The 24,908-nt window shown below is 45.2% G+C and overlaps 1 protein-coding gene and 1 long non-coding RNA gene across 16 annotated transcripts; one reads left to right on the top strand and one right to left on the bottom strand.

Moving 5' to 3' along the window:
* Nucleotides 1-1,839: 1,839 nt before the first annotated feature.
* LOC102551138 (uncharacterized) lies at nucleotides 1,840-24,212 on the top strand. Of its 15 annotated transcripts, none has more exons than XR_005491855.2 (9): nucleotides 1,840-2,893; nucleotides 7,136-7,246; nucleotides 7,638-7,769; nucleotides 15,587-15,678; nucleotides 16,418-16,517; nucleotides 16,710-16,930; nucleotides 18,819-19,057; nucleotides 20,845-20,918; nucleotides 22,367-24,212. It is a non-coding gene; the product is annotated as an uncharacterized LOC102551138 (long non-coding RNA). The 15 variants fall into 15 exon arrangements; XR_005491846.2 differs by adding an exon at nucleotides 20,463-20,544 and having other exon boundaries at nucleotides 20,845-24,212; XR_005491850.2 differs by having other exon boundaries at nucleotides 18,819-20,544.
* On the bottom strand, nucleotides 5,895-16,111 carry Nxpe5l1 (neurexophilin and PC-esterase domain family, member 5-like 1). The gene is made up of 4 exons (XM_039089979.1): nucleotides 15,329-16,111; nucleotides 14,512-14,594; nucleotides 9,836-10,048; nucleotides 5,895-6,808 (listed from the first exon to the last, which is right to left on the bottom strand). The coding sequence occupies exons 1-4, from the start codon at nucleotides 16,057-16,059 to the stop codon at nucleotides 6,276-6,278; spliced, it is 1,560 nt and encodes a 519-aa protein (XP_038945907.1). The 5' UTR covers nucleotides 16,060-16,111; the 3' UTR covers nucleotides 5,895-6,275.
* Nucleotides 24,213-24,908: the final 696 nt, after the last annotated feature.

Here is a 24,908-nt window from a genome sequence, read left to right as displayed (position 1 = left end):
TTGCTGCCTGGTGTGAGTCTCATCGGAAGAAGCCAAGAAGCAATGAAGAGAAGAAAGGAAGAAGGGAAGAGAAAGAGGGGACTGAGGCTCCTGAGTCCTCAGTGTAGATGGGGATACCCTTCCTGGGAGCTACCACGCATCTGCTGAGCAGGCTTCCTCTCAGGGGTGTGCGGTTCCTGAGCTTCCGCGTCTCAGGATGCCTTTTCACTCAGATAGCTTCTCTACTCAGAGCTGTCCTGGGTTTCCAAGTCCCAGTTCCAAGAGCCAGGAACACTCCTGGCAATTTTACCGTCTGTCTGCCTGCCTGTGTACATGTCTACCTGTCTGCCTCTGCCCCTTCCTCGGACCCTTATTCCTCTCCCCTCCCCAAGTAAACCCCCTGACACCGGACCTGATGCATGGTGTATACTGAGGAGCACACCATGGTCTGGACGCACTAGGTACCCTCCACCCCCACCTGCTCCGTTGTATTTTATGAGAGCCTCCCCCAGTTCACTCTCCAAGATTACAGAAGTTAACCAATCTACCCATGGGAGAAGTGGTAAGGAAGCCATCGAGAGGCAGGGAAAGTACTTACCAAAAGCAGAAAGACCAAGCCCACGGTCAGAATCTTGTAGCCCTTGAACTGCCCCATGAACAGATCCACACAGACTCTTGTTGAATTATAAATATGAATCCAAGTAGCTCACACAGCGTTATAAATTTAAGAAGCCCTCCCTCCATAAAGGAGAGGAATCAGTGTGTTGGCGTCCAATTTCCGTTAACACTGTCACGTGATATACATACATATTGTCAAACAGAGGAATATGGTAATAGATGTAGCTTGGACCACTGGTGCGGAGGTCCAGCTGCCCCTATTATAAAGGGGTTGAGAGAGGGAGGGTTCAGGTTAGCAAAACAGGACCTTTATTCACAGTTCTATGTGGGAATACCTCTGGGGGTGAGGGAATGTTTACTGGGAACACAGAAGTCCTTGGGCTCAAGCCACCCTGAGACCCTTTCCGCTCGCAAGTGAGTGGCGCACACAAAGGCACTGGAGCAAGGCTGGAGTTCCAAGGAAGAGCTGCAGTTGGTGAGAGTAGAGGGGGGTGGGCCGTGGGATGGAGTGTGGGTAAGGGAGGGTCTCCTCTGCTGCTTGCCCACGGATCGGCTGCTCCAGAGCTTAGTTATTGTTTCTTTGTTGTTTGTCTCCCCTCACAGATAGAATAACACAGTACAGATTGATCAAATGTCACTTAAAGGAAAAAAATGAGTGGACCGACTTCTTATAGGGGAATAACTGCAACTCGGACATAAAGGGCTTAAACCCGAGCCGATGCAGTCTCTCCTCTCCTACTTGTCTAATCAATACTGAGATGAGTGTTTAACATTCACTTTAAATAAACTGAAAGAGCAAAACGTCCACGTAGCTCCAGATGTAATACAAATCAACCTATTACTCAACAACAAATTGCCCACCATCCTCTCAGCCTCAACCTTCCCACACAGTGCCCCCTCAATGACTTACAACAAGTTTAGGGCCAAGTCAGTAGGGCATGTCCCTATCTGCCGACAGCTACTGAGGGTTTGGCTCTGCTCAGTGGCCTTCTGGAGACTCTCAGATAAATTCTTTAAGCAAAATAACACCCAATGCAGAGCGGTTTATTAGCTTACTAAATGATGCTTCTCCTGAAGTGGTAGCTCGTAGAATTAATTTCATATTTCCTTATCAATTATTTATCCTTCTTCTACCTCTTCACCTACTGGAATTATATACAAATAAGGTACAGAAAAATACACATCATAACTCTGCAATAATTTATAACTTATTGTTTTATAAAAATTATAGATGTAGTAACAATGAGAGATACAGGTGTTAAACAACTTACCAGTAAGAGCCTACAGACATCATCATCATCATCATCATCATCATCATTATTATTATTATTAGATTATTCGTTCCATATCGATGATAATGGCCAGGCACATTAGTAAGTTCCTCAAGATTTACAGATATTCATCACAACAAGGATTCCCCTTTCAGATGGACATTGCATAAAATTACATCTAAATATCATATACAGAATTTTTTATGATTTTACAGATGGCTCATCAAAAGGTCAAGGAGCATATATTTTATATACAAATCCCACATGCTCCACAAAAGGTCATACAAATCAACAGTCTAAACTCGACCCAGTCCATCAGCCTTGATCAGGTGTTTCTCAGTCATTGGATATTTGAAGTGATGTCATGTAGGAACTGCCACATGAAGGGTAGAGGTGCATGGAGAATGGAAACTGGCCAAACTTGAGAGAGCAGGAATGTTGCAAAAGAGCTGTGAGCGCAGAGAGGGTAACAGATGCTGCAAACCTTTGGAAGGAGGTCTTTGAGGACGGAGTCCAGTGAACAGAAGTTGGAATAGATGGGTCATGAGTAGCTTGAGACAGAAACGGAAGAGAGGTGCAGTGCACTCCCTCCTACAACTGAGTCTCCTTGCCTTGAAAAGCAAATGTAAGTAAATTAAAAACCCACAAATCCAGCTGTATTGACACAGGACCGTGAGACAAAACTGCTGCCACCTCTGTCTGTAGAACAAAAGCAGGAAGGGTGTGCCAACAGGAAAGCCAAGAGGGGCCGTGCCTAACAATAAAGCCAGGAGCAGCCGTGCTGGCTGTTACAGGGAGTTGTGTGTTACTGAGAGTACACACAGAAGCTTTCCCTGCTGATGCCTGCTCAAATTATGGGTCCATCCAATGGTGTGCTCGCAGCTTTAGGAACAGAAGGAGCTGCTCCCTGTCCTTTACATCCAACAGTGTGGGAGACATTCTCATTTCAGACTTTTGAGGCACGGAGGACCCAAACCACCCATATTACTTTGATTTGATGACGACTGGACTTCAACTTTTAAAAGGTGCACTTTTGTATTTTTTTTGTAAATAGATACATGGTAAATATTTGTACAGAGCAAATATTTAAAAATAAATATGTGAAGCGGCCTTATAGATTTATAGAGGAAATTACCAGGAAATCAGAATCAGAAAAGTTTTTTCCTGGAATATCTAAACAGGGGTAAAGAAATGCAAACACAATTACATGTTTCTCAAGTCCACTTGGAGACCAAAGGGGGTTAAAACCAAACTGTAGCCAATAGGAGTTCGATTCCTTTGAAGTTTTCACCTAACAGGACTTTGGATATGACCTGAAAAGGTAATGCATCAGAATGTCTACAAAATGTAGGAAAAACTAGAGCTTCTGGTAAGTCTTTCTGTGGAAATGTTATGCTGTAATGTCTGCCACGTTTGTATTTCATTTACAGCATCAGTAGGATATATACAGTTACGTTTACATGGACCTCCACTGCTTCCTTTTTCTGTAAAGTTTCATTTATTTCTTATGTATACAGTATTCTACCTACATTTATACCTGCATGCCAGAAGAGGGCATTAGATCTCATTACAGATTGTTGTGACCCACCATGTGGTTGCTGGGAATTGAACTCCAGACCTCAGGAAGAGCAACCTCTGAAACTCTTAACCTCTGAGACATTTCTCCAGAGCCCTTCCATTACTTTCTCCTTCTGTCTTTTCTGTGATTACTGCTCAGGTACTTCTGAGTACTCTGGTACTAGCAGGAGAGTCTTCTTGAGTTCAAAATTCAAATTGCTGTGAATGTTAAAGATCCAGATCTTACAGCCTTAGGTTTAAATCTTTAACACTTAATGACCTTTGTTAACTAAGTGGACTTCGTTGTTTCTCTAGTTTAGTGCTTGCCTTTGGTCTGACAAATGATCAGACTCTGGCAAGGGAGTTAGAAGAGGCTCACGAGACCCTGTCCTCTGTGACAGGCTTTATCTTACACACTATTTGGAAAATCTACTTTATCATTAGGAGTCAATGGTTCTCAAATCAGCTCAACATCTGAAACTACAGCCTATCCAGGGCCTCCCCTGCTGCAGGTATGTAGAGGTCTGTGCTAGAGCACACTGCAGGCAAGCACACTGCCTCTCCCTAACTAGAAGGCTGCAGGGCATAATTCCAGGCAGGCTCCAGGAAAACACCACTGTGTCATGCCTGGAATGTGGCTTTCTCAAGAGCTCTTTATGCATTTTCTTTCTAGGATTCCCATTGAAAGGACCTGTGTCAGCACAGGATGCACCAAGACCACGTTCTCCCACAAAGGAGATTTATTCACCCTGGAGGGACAAAGGACAGGGAATAAGAGACAAAGACAGGACAGAGAGGATATGGGAAAGAAGGAAGGGAACAAAGGATAAGGGTCAAGGTTATTTATCCCCAGGATAAAGAGCTGCCTCCAGGTGGAGAGGAGACAGGTGTGGCTTATAGGCAACGGGTGGTTTATAAAGAAAAAGGGGGAAGCTGTGTGAGGGTGATCTGGTTTGTTTTGATTTGGCATGTCAATTAGGACAGCCAAAGGGGGAATTGATTGTTGGAGGTCCATATTTAGATTGCTGGATCTTGGTAATCAGCCCCAAAGGCAGAAAGTGACTAAATAAAAGAATAGACCCTGGTTGCTATCTTTAGGGATGAAATCTAATGGCTTTTAGCAAGGGGGAAAAGGGTAAGAGGCAAAACCACTCGGTGCCATGTTTGCCCTGCTTGGTTCTGTAAGAGCTCTTCCCCCATTACCACTAAAATCTGATGATGGCCCTGCTCATAGTAGCAAGTGCTTTAACGAAGATTTTGCCGTTAATGGATTGTAGCCATGTGACCAAAATCCCCTGTTATCCACAGGATCAAGCTACTATGAGACAACACTTTTAAATAATGACTTGGCTAATTTTAAAAATAGAAAGATGATACTCGTACCCACAAGGAAAAGTAAATGGAAAACTTAGGGAGACATTAAGACATCAGGCAGAAACTTTGGAGAAACAGGTCACTATACTACTGTGCACCAAATGATGCTTTTGGGGTTACAGACTGGACTGCCTCTTAATTCTCATGTTGTCAATGCAGAACACCAAAGGCTTTTGTCTTGGAGTATAAAAGGAAGCCGTCTACCAGGAGACAGCATCATGTTATCTTGCCATGCTAAGGACTTATTTTATCCTTTAGGATACGATTGCTGGATAAAAGATGGTATGCAAATATTTAGCCACATGGATGAGAGATAACTTGGTTGGAGTAATATAGTGAACCAGTGCAAGTACAATAATACAGATTTAAGTATATTGAAGTACACTTTAGGAAGCCCTGACAGTGGGAACATTACTTGTATGATAATGGAAGGGAGATTATCTGAAATATTGCTTACTGAAGTTGATTTTGTATTTTCCATAATGCTATCTGTTGCTGATGGTTTAGATAATAACTTGCAGCTTCATTTGGTACTGTAACAAGAGCAGTCTTTTTGCAACAGAGGAGAGCCGTCTCCTCTTGGGCACTTTGGTTGCTCCTGTGCACTAAGAACCACACTTGTATCCACAGGGCTCCCCCTGATATTTCTGTCAATGCTGTTTTTCTATCACATAGATTATGCTTCCATATACCTCCATCCCTCCCGCTAGAAATCCCATCTCTAATCATCCCCTTCCCTTTCATCAACAAAGGCCTTTGGGATGGACCTTTTTTATGGATGTGCTATTGGTACTGCCTTCCTTTCCTGCATGGTAGGAAGGTTAAGGCAGGAGAGGCCCTAGTATACCCATTTTTATCAGTAGCTTTTTGCCCTTGGTCAATAGAAGGAAAAGAACGCTCCTGCAAAACTGTGATGAATCCTTGCTCGTATTAGACCCTGTAATGTTTGCAGCCACAATGGCTCTTTCTTCTTCTATCCCAGGAATACAAAGTGGAATACAGAGGAAGGTCTCTAAGATGTATTCTGCTTCCTTGTACACATGGGATGGTGTTACACTAGGAAACCCAAATTATACTGGACTTAAATGTGCCTAAAATATACTGCCTAGTGCCAGACTCCATGAGATTGAAACAACACCAGATACTGAGTCATGCTAAACAGCATTTCCTAGATAGAGCAGGATAACCAAGATGTCCTCTGGCCTTTGTGTGCACAGAGGGGCAAGCAATCTGTACATATATGTGTACACACACCACGCACAACCCCTTACACTCAAAAAGAGAAAACAATGCAAATCATTTCTATTGAACTAGATTTATCCACGTGGCGCACAGAGAGAAGTATAAAATACGGACCCACAGTGTCATAGTGGGTGAGCCAGGGTAGCTTCAGCTTTCCATCACAGAAGTTCATTTTGAGACGGCCACACCCAGGCTCTCTCTCCATCCACTCAGCCTCAGATCCCTCAGGAGCACTCAGGTGGGACAGATGAAGGACAGAAATAATTCCACTTCATTGCGGACAATAAGCTTCCTTGGGTGGATGTCGTCTGGCACAGCCAAGCTGGAGGTCATTTCCCACGCATCCACAAAGGCCACGCGGAGACCAACAAAGGCAGCGCGGAGGAAGCGGTTCATCTGGAGTGTGAGCCAGTCACTGCCATACACTGATTTGTAGCCAGTGTTGGCCAGTTTGATGACGACCAGAGTACTGGGTTCCCGGTCCAGCAGGGCCTTCACAGCTGCCCGAATCCCTGCCAGTCTTCGAGCAAAGATGGAGGGAGGAAACGTGGTGAAGTGGGCTCCCATACCCAGCACCACCACTGTGTAGGGTCCCCCGGCCAGGCCATGTAGTTCTCTGGCCACAGAGTGCAGGGAGGCCACTGGGGTGAGACGAGAGCGCAGGGGCCAGCTGTGTGCCCTCCAGTGCAACACGGTCCCCCGAGTTGTCTCCACGGCCATCAGGGGACCTACTTGATAAGTGGCGTGTAGATCAACTGGCTTCAGGGCTGTAAAGAGGAGGAGAAACAAGGTTTTAACATAGGGAACAGAGCAAGATGGCTCAGACAGGAAGGGCTCTTGCTGCCAGCAAGCATTACTAGGGTTTAATTCCCTGAGATTCAAATGGTAGGAGAGACTCAACTCTTGCACATGGTCCTCTGATCTTCTCACACACTAGAGTATGTGAGTGTACACACACGTGCACACACACACACACACACACACACACACACACGCAAACAAACACAGAGTACATTTACATGGGATTGTTAATTATCTTCTTGTATACATCTCATTTGTTTGTTTGTTTGTTTGTTTGTTTGTTTGTTTTCTAGCAACAAGGTTCACTACGCTATCACGGCTGGCCTGAGATTGACTTAGTAGACAAGACTGGCCGTGAAGTCACAGATTTGTTTGCCTCTGTTTTACAGGTCTTTGGAACAAAGGTAAGCAGCACTATACCCAGCACACACACACACACACACACACACACACACACACACACACACACACACACATTTCTCTGTGTAGTCCTAGCTGACCTGGAATAGACTACACCAAGTTAGTCTCAAGTTCATAGGGAGCTACCTGCTTCTGCCTTCCAGATCCTGAGAGATATGGGCCACCACACTCAGATGATTTTGTCTTTTAATTATGTGTATGCTAACATGTGTCTCTGTCTGATATGTGCAAGTGGGTGCAGGCGCCTCAAGAGGCCAGAAGAGGGTGTCAGACTCCCTGGAGTTTGAGCTTGTGCACTTGTGAGCCACTGAGTAGGACCATTTTAATCATTGCTGTTCTCATCTCATGACACTTCTTCCTTCTATTATTCTGCAGGGCTGGGGATGAACCCAGGGCCTCTCAGATGCTAGACACGTGCTCCACTCCTGAGATGCACTCCCTACCCCCTCAATGGAGCATCAGAGGTAGTGCTCCATATCTGTGGTTGTGGCTGGCTGTGGCTCAGTGGTAAGCTCCTGCTAGAATCTCTCACTGAGGAACTGGGGGAGGTATGGCTCAGTGGTAGTCTACTTGCCTATAATCCCCCTGTGATGCTGGGGTTTTGCTCAGTGATAGAGATTTGCTATGCAAATACAATGACCTGAGTATGATCCACAGAGCCCACATTAAAAACAGTCAGACTTGGTGCCTTTTGGTTGTAAGGCTATAGCTGGCAACATATAGATAAGATATGTGGGGTTTGATGGCCACCCAGCCTAGCCTATTTGGAAAGTTCTAGGTCAATAAGAGGCAATTGTCTCAAAAATTGTTATGAAGCGTGTGTGTGTGTGTGTGTGTGTGTGTGTGTGTGTGTGTGTGTGTTCAACAGAGGGGACTCTTGTGTGCACACAACCATTTGAGGGAGTCTTATGTGGGCCATGCTAGATTTTACCTTCTTTGTAGCTGGAAATGGCTGACTTGGAATTCCCAACCTAACTGCCAGTATCTTGAGGTAGTTCGAATATGCTTGGCTCAGGAAGTGGCAATATTCAGAGGTGTGGCCATGTTGGAGTAGATGTGGCCTTGATGGAGAAAGTGCATCAATGTGTGCATGGACTTTGAGACTCTCATCCTAGCTGCCGGGAAGCCAGTCTTCTTCTAGCAGCCTTCAGATGAAGATGTAGAACTCTCAGCTCCCTCTGTACCTTGCCTGCCTGAATGCTGCCATGTTACCAACCTTCATGATGTCAGACTGAACCTCTGAACCTGTAAGCCAGCCACAATTAAATGTTGTCCTTATGAGTTGCCTTGGTCATGGTGTCTGCTCACAGCAGTAAACCCTACCTGAGACATATCTCCAGAGTGCTGTAACCATAGGAGTACACTACTATACTCAGGCTGTTGTTGTATTTCTCTCTGCACTCTAGGCAGGGATGCTGAGATCCAAGGATATTTTACCATGACCATAAACAATGGTGGCAGGGATGTAGCTCAGCATATGAGATGTTTGCCTGGGGTGGCAGGGCTAGCGGATGACTCAATAGGTAAAAGACCCTGAAGACCTGAGCTCCATCCATGGAAGCAGAAAACTGACTTCTGAAAGGTGTCCTCTGAACTCCACATGTGTGCCAGGACATGTGCACAACCTTGGACATACCACACACATGAACACACAATGAGCATGCCCATGCACACTGATAATAATAAAATAAAACATAGTAGACTGTATCTAAGAGTGACGTCAGAAATTGTTTTCTGTCCTCCACCACAGACAAACACACACATACACACAGGCACACACACATACACACACACGCACACACAAACACACACACACACACACAAACACATGATGGTGGCTGCAGATTTTATTTAGAAACACAGCAATGGCTCTTTTGCTCTCACCCCACATTGCATTGTTTGAAGGATTGTAGCCCTGTCCTTTACCTATTCTCCTGAATGACTTCCTTCTGGCAGGCTGGGAATGTGCATAGGTTAGTAGACATCTTGCCTACCATACAACCCTGCATTATATCCCAAATACCTCAAGCATCACACCAACAGGGTGTGGTAACATATGCCTGTCATTTAATCACATGGGAGGAAGAGATAGGAAGATCAGAGCTTCAAGATCAACCCTGGTTACACATGGAGCTCCAGGCCAGCCTGAGTTCTGTGAATATTTCCTTGATTCATACACACACACACACATACACACACACACACACACACACACACACACACACACACACCAGCATGTATGCACATGCATGACACACTGTTCTTAAAACTCACACTCAGCTGGGATTTGCTTTTAAGTGTAGAACTCAGAATGCACAGGGTGGTGGATATTGTGACTTTGCAGCCAGCTTGATCACCATAATGGGTTCTAGGCCAACCAGGGCTACATAGTGAGACCTCATCTCATAAAACAAAGCACACACCCCACTCGTTCACTCATTGCCCTTCAGAAAATCACAGCAGCCTGCACCACCTTTCTACTAAGCGAGGGAGTCTCTCCTTCAATGAATTCGCTGTCAGGCTTCTCCATCATGAGTCCTAACAGACCCTCCTCTCCCCTCACGGTCACTCACAGGGCACTGTGTCTCGAAGATACTCCCACCACTGCCGGAGTGTGGAATCCCCCATCATGTAGACAATGCGTCCAGCCAGGCAGTTCAGGACGCTGTCCACAGTGGGGAAAGAGCGGCTAGAACAGAATGTCGAATGCCATCTGTCTTGGTGGTAGAATCCAGAGGGTTTTGGAGATAGGTGGCCAGGGTGACATGGGGGCCTTGAGGGCAGGGCTACAGGGGAGAGAAGAAAAGAGCAGATGCAAAACAAAACAAAACAAAACACAAACAAAAAACCTTATACCATTTCACCTTCTTCCCTTTTATGTAAATAAATATTTCACATTTGTGTGTGTGTGTGTGTGTGTGTGTGTGTGTGTGTGTGTGTGTGTGTGTGTGTATGTGTTACTCTGAAGACACCATTTGAGAGTCAGTACTTTCCCCTCACCATGTATATCCTAGGGTTTGAACTCAGGTCATCATTGCCCACTAGCCACTTAAGTGGTCTAGTCAGGCAACCTTCGACAAACTTTATATGTAGTATATCAACTCATTCTTACAGAGCATTGTAAATTCCAAAGAGAGAGAGAGAGAGAGGGAGAGAGAGAGAGAGAGAGAGAGAGAGAGAGAGAGAGAGAGCGCACATGAGTAATTGAAACAGTCTTAAGTAAGCATGGTAGCCATAAATTCCTGTGTAGTTGATATTGGCCTTGACGTCTTTGGTGGTTTGAGTAGGTTTGGCCCCCATAGACTCCTGTGTTTGAATGCTTAGCTCACAGGGATGGCACTACTAGGAGGTGTGGCAATGTTGGAGTAGATGTGTCCTTGTTGGAGGGAGTGTGTCAATGTGGGGGTGTGTTTGATGTCTCCGAGGTTTAAGTTCTACCTAACTTAGAATTCCAGTCTCCTCCTGGTAGCCTACAGAAGAAAGCCTCCTTCTGGCTGCCTTCAGACCAAGATATAAACCCCTCAGCTCGTTCTCCAGCACCAAACTACCTAGATTTGCCATGCCTCCCACCTTGATGATAATGGATGGGGTCTCTGAAACTGTAAGCCAGTCCCAAGTAACTGTCTTTTATATAAGGTCATGGTGTCTCTTCACAACAATGAAATCCTAACTAAACAACATTTTAATCCTCCTGCCTTCACCTCTAGAGTGATGAGACTCCATGTGTGCACTTCCAAACTCAGGGGCAACACTGTTCATGTCTCCACTTATGGATGGGGACCCTGACAATTCACCGTGATCAAGAACAATGATGATGGGCCAGAAATGGTAGCCCATGCCTTTGGGAGACAGAGGCAGCCAGAAGTTTGTGAATTCAAGGCCACCCTGGTCTACATACCACATTCCAGAGCAGTCAGGGCTACACAGTCAGACCTTGCCTCAAAACAAAGAAGTGAAGAACAAGAACGTGAATTTCTGGAGATGCTCTAAGTTTTAGAATGCTTACCTATTGTACTTGATGTTCTGGGTTCAAGTCTTAGCACTGAATAAACCAGTTGTATCAACTTCTGGCCTGTAACTCAGGAGATGGAAACAAAGGGATCACAATTTGAGGTTGTGCCCCCTAGATGGATCACTGAGGAAAGGCTTTTGCTGTGCAAACCTGGTGGCGACTTGAGTTCAATTCTCCACGACCCACTTACAAGTAGAAGGTGAGAACTGACTCCACAGGGCTTTCCTCTGACCTCACATACATATGGCATGCGTAACCCGCACCCACACATATGCACACACAATCATAAACAGGTAAGTAACTTTCAAAGGCCACTAAGATGCCCCCATCGTCAGGCCTGAGGCCTGAGGTTGATCCTGAGACCCACGGGGTGGAAGGAGAGAACCTATTTCTGCCATTGCCCTCTTAGTGCCACACTTCTACTGTGCTATGTATGAGTACACACACACACACACACACACACACACACACACACACACACACACACAGAAAGAGAGAGAGAGAGGGAGAGAGAGAGAGATACAAAGGACACACAGATGCACACACACCCACAAACACACACACACACACACACACAAAACCTTAAAATATTTTTCTATTTAAAAAATGTCCAAGCTCATCCTTGGCTATATAGCAAGTTCAGGGCCACCTTGTATTAGCCAAGACACTGTTTCAAAAGAAAAACAAGCACCAGCTGGGGTAGCTCACACCTTTTATACCAACACTCATAAGGCAGAAACCAGCAGATCTCTGTGAGGTCGAGACAAGCCTGCTACACACAGAATGTTCCAGGCCAGCTAGCACTGCACAGTAAGGCCCTATCTAAAACGAGAAAACAACAAAAACCTCACTCAAACAACAACAGTTCTCTCTCTCTCTCTCTCTCTCTCTCTCTCTCAACCAACAGTTGGAAGCAGTCTGCAGAAGAGTTGCTGAAGACCACCACACAGAGCAAGGCCATGGAGTGCTACATCCCCACACATAGTGCTTAGGCCCTGCTGTCTCCACCACACACCAAGAAAAGCTGCTGCGGGGAGCCAAAAGGACATAGAGCTAGGATACAGGATGAGCCACAGAGATAATCCACAGGAATGTTAGTTCAGCCTCGGGGTCCAAAGGCAAAGCTGGAACCCTGAAAAGGCCTCTTCAAAGCAGAGAGAAGGTGACCAAAGTCTGATGAAAAATGCTATTGGTGTCAAAGATGAGAGAAGACGGAGCTGCCATGGCTTGGCCACGCACCTAAGCTGCAAGAGAAGCCCTGGCTGTGATCCTTAGCTTGAACTCAATATCAGGTGGTGCTAGACTTGAATTTGTGATCCTCCTTTTCCAGAGTGCCAAGAAAGCAGGTGTGCACCACGCTGCCCAGTAGAAGCTGGACTTACCCTGCCGTTCGTTTTTCTTTCTTTCTTTCTTTCTTTCTTTCTTTCTTTCTTTCTTTCTTTCTCTTTCTCTCTCTTTATTCCTTCCTTCTTTCCTTCCTTCCCTTCTTCTTTTCTTTCTTTCTCTTAATATATGAGCATGTGTGTGTGCCATCTGAGTGTGACTAGTATCCCCAAGTCAATATTGTGGTGGTTTGAAAGAGAACAATGAAAGGCAGGGAAAGCATTTGAACCCAAGAAATGTGCTGTCATAGCCCCAGTACTAACCAATGATGGCTCAGTGGGTTGTGCAATTATGGAGACCTAGGTTTGACCCCTAGAATATGTGCAAAACCTGGATGGAGTATGCTTCAAACCCCAGCAAGGGTGGAGGTAGAGATGGCCTCCCCAGCGGCTCACTAACCAGCCAGCCTCATTGAACAGAAAGCTCCAGGCTCAGTGAGAGACTTTGTCACCAAAACCAAAAATGACCTTTATGTGTACCAAGGTTCACTGTCTGAGAACTCATGTGGCACCTGGAGCTTCCTCCAGCCTGGGGCTGATTGCTTGTGGCCGTAGGAGCACCTTTCCTGATAGAAGTGGTTGCCCACATGTGGAAAGAACTCAAGTACTTCCCTCAGTGACCATGCATTTGGGGCTTAGAGGATGCTAATGGTCAGGGCAGTTGATCTCCAACCTGGGCCGTCCAAGTGGTTGGACACAGGCAGCCATGGCCACAGGGCTGAACACTTGGATCCTTGTGACTGAGGCTCTGGACCCGACCTGGCCTCCCCTGAGGCACTGTATCAGGTATATTCAGGCGCAGAGCATAAAGCCACTGGTACATTCCATCCTGTGCCTAGTGTCCTTTAGTTGTTGAGCAGTTTCTACTAAAACTTCTTTCTGATTCTGTGTGTGTGGAGGAGGTTCATGTGGAGTCTCAATGACTACCCTCCCTCATACAGCTCTGTCTGTTCTTGGGGAGTCCCCTATAGATCTCTCTTGACCCTACTTCAGGCTCACCATTGGGTTGGGAATATGATGAATCCAGGGTTCCCTTACTTCTCTGAGGGAGACGTCAATGCCTTCAGTTCCTTCCTTTCTGAGGAAGTATCAAGAGAGAGGCTGGGTCCCTCTGAATACTGTGAGTGCTTGGCTAGGCAAGGCCACTCAGCACTTGCCAGTCACTGTGCAAACATTGTGTTTGGAAACTCTGTGGTCAGTACTGTGGTCCACCCTTGCTTGCTGACTGTGGCTGGAAAGAGCAGAATTAGCTCTTCCTGCTTGAGTACTGCACACCCTCTAATCAGTTAACCTCGGGCAGGTCCCCAGTTTTTTCCAGCTTTGAGCACTCTTAGATAACAAATCACTGTCAGTTGAAACTGCTTTTTCTGCAAAAAAAAAAAAAGTAACACAACTTAAAGTAAAATAAAATAAGATAAAGAGCGAGAACATTCTGTCATCAGACTTATGTCTGTATCCTTTTGTACAAGAAAGTGAACACCACCCATACACCACAAAAATACAGAGATACAGACCCACACACACAGACGAACACAACACACAGAAAGAGAAACAGAGAGACAGAGAGAGACACAGAGGTAGGCACAGAGAAAGACATAGATACACAGGCACACACACTTACATTACCCACACATACATACAACACACACACACACACACACACACACACACGCCTAAAAACATAGGCACAGAGAGACAGACACATGCACACCACTACACCCTATCACATGTATACAGAGAATAGAGACACACAGATACAAACAGAAACACTTACACACACGTGTGCGCACACACACACACAGCCCATCTAAGCTGATGCCTAGCCCCAACCCCAACATGTCCCAGCCTCACTCACCCATGTTTCTCATGTTCTCCTGGGCTTCTGGTAGGACAAGGATTGGAGGTATGCCTGAAGGGAGTTTCCGGTCAGTCACATTCCTGAAGAAACATTGAATGTGAGCGGTGAGGGAGGTTGAATAGATGAAATTAGATTTGCAAAGAGCAGACCATTGCTGACTGGTTATTTATCCTCTGTGTAAATCCGGGTCCCTACACTAAAGTGGGCACACTACATGGGGCAAGTAGAGTGGTTAAGAAGAATACACAAGGAAGGGTCTTATGAGTACATGAATAGTTAAAATAAAAGAGGAGTCTCATAGTTCCCTTTTATAATAAACAGAGTAAGAGAGAAATTGCAATTTCCCTGCCACTATAGTCTAGAAAGAATAATAAATTGTTATTGCTCTTACACAAACAGTCACTAGGAAATATAACACCCTCCCACAACCACCATTCCCCGCCCCTGCTTTTGTAACACAAGTTCTCATGCTTATTGACCCCAGGCCAAGGACATTCTTGAATTCTTGACTTTTCAGCCTTCCTTAAAAGGAGGTTACTCTCAACCACACCAGAAACTCAAGTTCACTCCAGGTGTAGGAATCTCTAAATAACAATTGATGATGGTGGTGATGATGATGGTGGTGATGATGGTGATGGAGATGATGAGAGTGAAGATGATGACCACCATGCTCTTGCTGCCAAACCCAACAGACTGAGTTTGATACCTGAGCCCCTCCTGGTGGAAGAAGAGGACTGACTTCCTCCAGTTGTCTTCTCACCTCCACATGCCTGTGGTTAAGACTGGGACTCATTCAAGTTTCTAGATTTCTTACCCAGCCAGCAGGTCTTCATCATGTGGCGTGGTCACCTTCAGATAACTTCCACTCGAGTGACCCACTAAAGCATTGCAGGGCAAAGTACGGGGTTGAGCACAGAACCAGATCTCCCCAGAAACTACATCCTTGTATTGGCAGGTAGACCCTTTGGCTCCAGTTGACTGGGGGTCCACGTTACAGATGACAGTCTCTTGAATGCTATTTGTTCCTCGGAAATGCCCTCTAAAATCAACAGTGGCTCGTTTTCCTCTCCAGACTCTTTGTAGGACCCCAACTGCCTCACTGGAGTGGATCAGTCGCACTTGCACCTGGGCCCATCCAGCCCAGAGCAGGGGGAAGGACAAGAGGTAAGTGCCATTCTCCAGATCCTTCACATCCCCTGGGACTCCTGCTCTCAATTCTGGACCCAGCAGCTGTGCCCGAAACAGATCTCCACCATGAGCTTTGGGCCTACCCCAGTGATCCCGAGCCACAAGGATGGCCTCTAGGTTACTTCCCAGAGTATAGTTGGCCTGGGCAGGTCCTTTCAAGTGGTAGGTAGAGGTTCTGGGGCTGGTAGAGGCCAGGAAGTCTTCCCTGTCTCCACCAGTTGGAGGCCAGTATAGAAGGTTGGTCAAGTTGGGGAGTTCTTGAGAAAGAGAGTCCCAGTCGATGGAGTCTGAGACATCTTCAGAGACAGGATGGGGTTGTTCGAGCCAAGGTATCATGGACTCAGGCCAAGGCATCATGAGGCAGAACACCTGTGGGTAAAGCAATAGGAAAATTCCAGTGTGTTGTGTGTGTCCCATTTTCTTCCTGGAAGGAGGGTTCCTATTGTTGAGTAGCATCTAGGTGTCTGACCTGCCTGTGTCTTTCTGTCTGTCCTTCATTAGCCAGGCATTTGAGTCACCATGACATTTATGTGCAAGAAACATTGCAAGGCTGGGGTGATTGTGTTACTAGAATTTCTGGAAATTCCCACAGGAGTCACCCTATATTAACATGGAAACTGGAATGCCCATGGTGTTCCTCTTTGTCCTTTTTTTATTAGTAGTATTCTTTGATGTGTGTATGAGTGTTTTGCTTTCATCTCTCTGTGTCCCCAAGGAATCCAGGAGAGAACATTGAATCCTGTGAAACTCAAAACTCAAGATACAAATGGTTGTGGCCTGCCATATGGTTGCTAGGAACTGAACCCAGGTACTTGGTAAGAGCAACCAATGGTAACTGAGCCTTTTCTCCAGCTTCAAATGCCTGTTGGGTTTGAACTTTCTTTTTAAACAGTGTGTGTGTGTGTGTGTGTGTGTGTGTGTGTGTGTGTGTGTGTGTGTGTCTTTGGCTGACATGTGAAGTCAGAGGACAATTTGTAGAGTCATTTCTCTCCTCCCTCCATGTCCAGGGGATCAATTTAGGTCATCAGGTTTGGTAAATAGCTCCCTCACCTGCTGAGCCATCTTGCTGATCCCACTGCTGACATCATCTGGTATGCTGGAGAAGAGTAGTAGCTTAGAAGCTTACACGCTCTGCAGAACCAAGAACTTAAATATCTAAACTGGCAGTGGAGACAGAGAACCGAGAGGAATCTCACTGTGTACATTGGTAAATCAACAAGATTTGAGGGTAAGTAGAACTAAAAAATGTGGCAAAGGAGGCCAGGAAATGGATTCTGTGAAGGATTACCTAAAAACTATGTTCATGAACGTGGGTAGTATATAATATATGCATACAAATGCTACTTAAGTAACCTTGTATGTTGAATACAGTGAGGACCAACATACAAATTACTTCTCTGTGTATTCATCACTCACAGCCAGATTATAACATGGATGAGCATGGGCCAAGGTCAGGGATGGCTTACAGTGCCAGCCTTCGGTGGGCAGCGGCAGGAAGTTTAGCAGTTTCTGCTCACTCTTGGGTAATTTGAGGGCAGAGTTTCTGGGGGAGTGGATAAAGGCCTAAATGGATATATTCCTAAGGGAGTGTATGCTCTTGACATGGATAGAGGTATGTCAAGGAGTCAAATACTCAGACCCATGGGTTTGGAAATACCTTCCCCAAGCTAGTCTCAAGGAAATGGCAAGGCCTTAACTGCTGGTCTGAGAGTGAATGTTTATTGTGATGACCACCAAGCATATCATCGGCAGTGAAGTGGAGTTAGCCAGAACCCTGAGGGCTACAGAAGGCAGAGCTGGAGAAGTGGCCCAAGTCCTTTGGAAAAGGCCAGAAGATCATGTGTGGACCCTGGCCATCAGAACAAGAAGTTGATGTTGCTTTGGAGACCCCAAGATGTAGAGATGCCAAAGCCAGGGGATACATGCCAAGGAAAGCTGCTAAGAGAAAGTGGATCCAGACAAAGAGAAGGATTCTGTTGCAGTCCAGAATGCTGAAGGAAGTTGGAGATCTGAAGAGCACTTTGACATCAGACATGGAGATAGAGACTTAGAAGTTTGCTCCCCAGGGTTTTAGTCTTGCTTTGGGACAGTATTTCCTCATGTGACATTTTGGAGTGGTAATGTGTATCCTGTGGTGTGAAGTCTGTGGACTGCTTTTTTATTTTGACTTTATAGGAGATCACAGTTAAGTGATTGCATGATTCTCAGATGAGACTTTGAACTTTGCACTTTTTACATTGTTAGACTGCTATAGACTATGGGGACTCTGCAAGTTGCACTAAATGCATTTTGTAAAGTGCTGTGGGTAGTTATGGCCCCATAGTTTCATGTGTTTCAAGAAGCCTATGGGGGGAGGAAGTGGGATGTGTTGGTTTGAATGTGTTGGCCCATGGGAAGTGACACTATTAGGAGGTGTGTCCTTGTTGGAGGAAGTGTCTTCCTATGTGGGTGGGCTTTGAGTGTTCTATACTTAAGCTCTGCCCAGGGCAGAAGAGACACTGCTCCTCTCTGCCTTTAGATCAAGATGTAGACCTCAGCTCCAGCACCAAGTCAGCCTTCATGATGCTAGGCTTCCCACTGTGATGATAATGAACTGAACCTCTGAAAGAGTAAACCAGCACCAATTAAATGTTTGCCTTTAAAATGGCTGCCTTGCTCATGGTGTCTGTTCACAGCAATGAACACACACAAACACACACACACACATATACACACATGCACACACACACACAAACACACACATCTTGAATCCTCCAACCACACCCCATCCCACATTAAATAATAATAAGTAAAAAAACGAAGTAGGACACTGAGGACTCACGTCCTCTGTTTCAAGCATGAAGCTGGAGGTCGTTTGAAATGTGCTGTGACAACAGAGCACTGATTGGGACAAGACCTTTAACATAAGCTGAACACCACAATCACCTTCTTTGTTCGTGACATGAAGTTGGACTTACAGATAACCAGGGCCATGGAAATGCCCTGGGACATACTATCTGAACAATTAGAATCTGTCACCACACAATGGCCCATCGGTTTAAGAGCTGTGGTGGCTACTGCTAGGGTAATGAAAAAAGCCAAACAAATTAACTCTGGTCAAAATCTTATACCCACAGCACCCATGGCATAGTTGTGGCCCCCCTCTACAGAGCACTGAAACACTGGCTATCTGATAACCTGTGAACCAGCACCATGCCCTATGCCTGGCCCACTTCAAGTCCTATTTGAGGAAGCCACTGCTATCGATCAAATCAGCTACCTTCTTTCTGAGGACACAGAGCTCAGTCATGAGTGGAAACTAGGAACAGTGAGCTGCAGGAGTTACTTCAACCAAGAGGACTTGGGCCCAAGCCAGGTACCTCAGCCTAGAAAGTAGAACTGATACTGGCTCTCAGATGGGGAAAGGAGTTTCCCACCACACACCCAGACTGTCAGTTGACATGCTTTTACTACTCAGCTTATGATCTGTAGAGAAAGAGGGCTTCCCATTGATGGGGGAAAGGCTCTTAGAAAGTCATGGCACTCCTAGAGTGTATTTGGCCTTCTCTACAATTTGCTGTCTTTCGTCTTTCTCTTTCTTTTCTCTCCCCACTTCTGTCTCCAATGTCCTCAATTAACCTCTTCCATGTGGGAGGGTAAAAAAAAAATACTGTCCTCCCCATTATGAATAGAGGGTCCTGGTCTACCTGCCACCACCCTCTGTCTCTACTGTAAGGTGAGGAACAGGGACACAGGCAAAATATTACCTAGAGTGACTACACACAGCAACCCATATCCATCTTGACCTTTGTCTGCTGATGTCTACGGGTCTAGTTTACAGAGAAAAGGGAAAGTATAGCAATTTGTCTTTGAGATAGAAAGAAAGAGTTTACAATTCTATGAGTGCCATTTGGCTGGATTCCCAGGTTGCCAGAAACAAGGGAGTTTCCATTGCAAAAATAGGGATTATAAAACTGAGGTTTCAAGTGAAAAATCCTTTAAAAAATTCTGGCCTTGGGAGACAGGACCAACCTGTGCTGCAGGAAGGGACCCTGGGGATAGAGTTAATCATTTCCAAAATCAAGGACAAGCAGCCAAGATTGCTGGTAACGCTCAGACACCCCTTCCCTGCACAGCCTAGGGATAGGAACTAACCAGGCTGTCAGTCCATGGACAGCGACTGACGAAACTCACTGTGACTGGGACAGTCCAAATTAACACTAGAGGACTTGGAAGGGGCTGAAACTTATCTAACCTCACAGACTCTTTTTTTTTTTTTTTTTTTTTTTTTTTTAGGCATTTCCCCTCATTCTGATGTCTGCTGTTCGGCCTTAAGGGCTAATTCAGGGGATTCACAGACTGTCTCAGTCACTGATTTGTCTAAACTATGCAGGCAATCAACTTCTAAAGGGCTAGCCCTAATCATCACTCACACAGAGACTGAACAATACAGAGGCTGGACAGGCATCTGGAGACTGGAGAAATACAGAGCCTGAGCAACTACCCATTTCCCTCCTTAGGGCCCTAACAGGAATTCTCCACCCCAGTTCAGCAGGAAGCAATTTTACATAGACCGTTGCCCTGGTCCCTTAAGTTGGGGTGGATAGGTTTGGTCATTTGTTGTGTACCAGTTGTTATGATCTAGGATGTAATGTTCTTATTAGTTATGATCAGGTATTGATACAAATTCAGTCATTTTGTTTGAATAATTTAAGGTTTCTTCGTTAATTATGTATTGATATAAATTTAAACTTTTTATTGAATTATTGTATATTGATCAGGTGCCTATGGAGGTCAGAGTTGGGTGTCAGATCTCTCAGAACTGGAGTTGCAGGCATCGGGAGCCACTGGGCATAAGTGCTGGTAACTGACCTCAGGTTGTCTGGAAGAGCAGCAAGCATTTTTAACCGCTGAGCCCTCTCCTGCCCTCTATTTCCCTCCTTCGTATTCCTCCCTCTTCCAGGTCTGCTTTCCTCTGGGTGTGTCCTCATTAGTTTAACTAAGGTGGCTCTCAAGTACACGGCAAGTTACCAGTAACCACAGCACTGAGGGAAACGTCTTCCTCTTTCTACAGGAACCACTAACAGTCGGTAGATTTAGTAGGGAAAAGGCCTTCTGAGATGCTCCATAGTAATCCCTGTTTTGTTGGGTTCCCCTTTTTAGGTCACTTTTGAGACGGATCTAACTGCACTATTGGCCTGGAGCTTGTTTTGTATGCCATCCTAGGAATGGAGTAGGTAACAAACCTTGCCTTTCATACAACACACAGTTGCTGTGGAAATGAGATCACCATCTCTGGAAAGAAGGCATTCATTTTTTAGTCTCTTACACTCTGATTGCTCTCAGAAGAATGTCCAATTTGTCTTCTTGTATTTCAAATCATTCATCTTCTAAGTCAAGTAAGAAATCTATATTTTCATGCAAAAAAAACCTGTACTGCTTAAATATCTATAACAATACCCTGTGAGTTAAAATTCCTGTTTTCATAGACAGACAAATAGGAAAAGCTTCCTCCTGACACTTCTTGACTTTTTCTTGAATGTAACTTCATAGAAGAGACAGAGGCTTATCCTAACCTCTTACCTTGCTTTTGCAGGAGGCAGGGATTTAAATTTGTTTCCTTTTGCATTTTTTTTGGAACATGCTTCTTTCCCTGTAACCCTGGCTGTTCTGGAACTTGCTCTGCAGACCAGACTGACCTTGAATTCATAGATCTGCCTGCCTCTGCCTCCTCCTGAGTTCTGGGATTAAAGTAGGAGCCACACTGTCCAGTCTTACTTTGTTTTCTTACTTACTGTGTCAGTCTCATCCATGTATACAATGCATTTTGATCACACTCACCCCATTATGGTCTATCTCCGTCTCACTCTCACTGATCACCTTCACCCCTGCCTCTCCCTGTGTGTGTGTGTGTGTGTGTGTGTGTGTGTGTGTGTGTGTGTGTGTGTATGTGTGTGTATGTACACACAAGAGTTTTCCTATTCCCTGGCTTTTCCCCCTCAATGCTAAAATGGGACCAGACATAGAAAGACTTCTTCCTCTTTACCCTGGACACAGAGGACAACATCCTTTAAAGTCAAGAGAACTGAGGAGTTGCTGGTGTGGAACACAGCCATTAATTACCATTTTCCCAGAGCAGCGGTGAGAACAGGCCAGGGAACCTCAGCAAGGCCAAGTCTGCCGACTCCCGTGTTGGCAGAGGTTTCGGGAGGTTCCTTAGATCCTTCTCTGAAATTCCAGCAGCCCCACTCCCATCCTTTCCCTCTGTCTGCAGTCCTCCTCCAGCTCCAGCGGTGTCTGGAGGGGCTGCAGCATGTACAGGTGAGTGCTAATAACAGGGCGAACTCCATGTATGCAGCTGTACAGAGGTTGTATGTGGAGTACATTTGCTTATGTGGTTGTTAGGGGCAACTTCTTACTCGCGCTACTGTAAGTAACCCCAATCAACCCATTTATTCACCAAGCTCTCTTGTCTGCTGTTCATGCCCAATGTTGGGCAAGCAGACATTTGCTCAGGCCTTCCCAACAATAGTCCACATACTCGCCTATACTTTTCTCCTTGGGTCTTCCCAGGACAACTTCTTCTGAGCTTAAATTCCCTGATGGAGTCCAACACACGGTACCTGCTCACACTCCTTCTAGAGTGATGTTCTCCCCAGCAGCTGATGCCCCAAATATCTTTCAGCTGTAGAAGTAGGAGGAATGAAAGCCCCCGGTTCACTCTCCAAGATTAAAGAAGTTAACCGATCTACCCATGGGAGAAGTGGTAAGGAAGCCATCGGGAGGCAGGGAAAGTACTTACTAAAACCAGAAAGACCAAGACCACGGTCAGAATCTTGTAGTCCTTGAATTGCCCCATGAACAGATCCACACAGCCTGGACTTTCCTTCAGTTGTAAGTATGAATCCTGACAGCTCGTAAAGCATCATAAGGTTAGCAGGTCCTCCCATGACAGAGGAGCTGATTCACTGTGTTGGCTTCTCATTTACGTTCGCACTGTCATCTGACGTGCGTACATGCAGCCAGACAGAAGTTTCAGCAGTTGGTGCTGAGGTCCTGCTGGCTCTGTTACATAGATGTTGGGGCAGAATTCAAGTTCTATGTTCAAAGACTCCTGATTCCCAGTGAGCCAGCAGGAAAGTGTGCCCAACAGAGTGTCCCCATTGACACCCACAGGGAGTAAATGGGATCTTAACTTTTTTATTTTCCCCTGAGGGTTCTAGTGTAATACCTGTTCTTGCTGTAAGAAGGGGGCGGGGGGGAGTGTCTTCAACCAATAGGCTAGGAAAACTCTGTGTGTTAAGAGCAGCATCCATGTTTGCTGTTTATTATCCTGGCATGCCAATTGCACAGCAGTTACTGGGAAGTCAGAGGTAGGCTGAAGAGCCACAGAGGAGGAAGACATTCTGCTCCAAAGAAAAAGAAAGACAGAAAGACAGAAAGACAGAAAGACAGAAAGACAGAAAGACAGAAAGACAGAAAGACAGAAAGAAAGAAAGAAAGAAAGAAAGAAAGAAAGAAAGAAAGAAAGAAAGAAAGAAAGAAAGAAGGAAGGAAGGAAGGAAGGAAGGAAGGAAGGAAGGAAGGAAGGAAGGAAAGAAAGAAGAGAGTGAGCCAGCTAAGGCAGCTCTGATTAGAGCTTGGAATGTCACATTTGGATTAGCATTTGATGTAATTTTGAGGTTTTTTTCTGTATGTGTCAAAATAATTTTATTGGAAAGAGCAGGAACCTTGTGACAGGTTTCCTTCATGTATGTGTATGAAAAGCTCTGTCCATGTCCTTGCTACATGAGTGCAATGCCTGCAGAGGCCAGAAGAGCGCCTCAGATCTCTTGGGCGATCTCTCCAGCTCCAAAGGCCATTTTAATGAGGTCTTTTTGAAGAATTTGGAGGACCAATTTGCAATTTTTGGAGCCTCCACTTAATATTTGAGGAAGATTAGGTTATAAAATATGTATGTACATACAATTTTCCAGTCTTGGCAGTTGGTTCTAAGCTCATGTATTTATGAAGTGTCGCTGCCTCGGCCCTTTAAGAGATTGCTTGAATTTTGTTTATTTACTCAATTAATTAATTTATTAATTTATTTTTGGAGAGGAAAGGGTTTATTTTGCTTATACTTCAAGGTAAAAGTCCATCACTGAGAGAATCTAGTGGCAGAAACTGATGCAGAGGCCACAGAGGAGTGCTGCTTACTGGCTTGTATCTTGTGTCTTGCCCAGTCTTCTTTGTACCATCGAGGACCACCAGCTGAAGAGTGGCACTGATTCCACTGAATTCTGTTCTTCCACATCATTCATCAATCAGAAAAGTGGCCCAGAAGCTTGCCCTCAAACTAATTGGTGGAGAAATTTTCTCAATTGTGGTTTCTTCTGTTAAGTTGACATAAAGCTAGCCAGTACAATTGAACCCTTGTCAGTTCAACACACAAACATATAACTGTTATGCCATAACTATTTCTTTCTTGTTCATCTCCAAGAATATTACAATATAAAACATACATAAAATTAAAGGATCTACAGTCTTTATAAGTTTAGTCTCTATAAATCATCCGAAGTCCCTTTCAATTTCTAAAGCCTCTCAAAATATCCAGAGTCTCTCTAAAATTTCAAAGTACTTTTTATAAGAACAACATTTAATGGGAGCTCTTTACAGGTTCAGAGGTTTAGTCCGTTATCATCAAGGCAGGAACATAGCAGCATCCAGGCATGCATGGTGCAGGAGGAGCTGCGAGTTCTACATCTTCATCTGAAGGCTGCTAGCAGAATACTGACTTTCAGTTAGCTATGTTGATGGTATTTAAGCCCACACCCAGTGACACACCTACTCCAACAGGGCCATGTCTTCTAGGAGTGCCACTCCCTGGGCCGAGCATATTCGAACCATAATAGAGGGTATTCCTGTGGATCTTTTTTTTTTCTCCATCTTTATTAAATTGGGTATTTCTTATTTATATTTCTTTTTTCTCCATCTTTATTGAATTGGGTATTTCTTATTTACATTTCAATTGTTATTGCCATTCCCGGTGTCCAGGCCAACATCCCCCAAACCCTTCCCCTTCCCCTTCTCTATGGGTGTTCCCCTCCCCATCCTTCCCCCATTATTGCACTCCCCCCCCCAAAATCCCATTCACTGGGGGTTCAGTCTTGCCAGGACCAAGGGCTTCCCCTTCCACTGGTGCTCTTACTAGGCTATTCATTGCTACCTATGCAGTTGGAGCCCAGGGT

The sequence above is a fragment of the Rattus norvegicus genome, chromosome 12 (genome assembly GCF_036323735.1).
Source record: "Rattus norvegicus strain BN/NHsdMcwi chromosome 12, GRCr8, whole genome shotgun sequence".
NCBI classification, from domain to species: Eukaryota; Metazoa; Chordata; class Mammalia; order Rodentia; family Muridae; genus Rattus; species Rattus norvegicus.
This window is presented reverse-complemented; position numbering and strand designations above follow the sequence as displayed.

Bases quoted from the DNA above. Each gene is read 5' to 3' on its own strand.
- Nxpe5l1 (XM_039089979.1), bottom strand. From the start codon at position 16,059: ATGATGCCTTGGCCTGAGTCCATGATACCTTGGCTCGAACAACCCCAT. The intron at 10,049-14,511 runs GTGAGTGAGGCT...TCTCCCCTGTAG, and splicing joins GGAGAACATGAGAAACATGG to CCCTGCCCTCAAGGCCCCCA. The intron at 6,809-9,835 runs GTGAGTGACCGT...TCCTCTTTACAG, and splicing joins TCTTCGAGACACAGTGCCCT to CCCTGAAGCCAGTTGATCTA.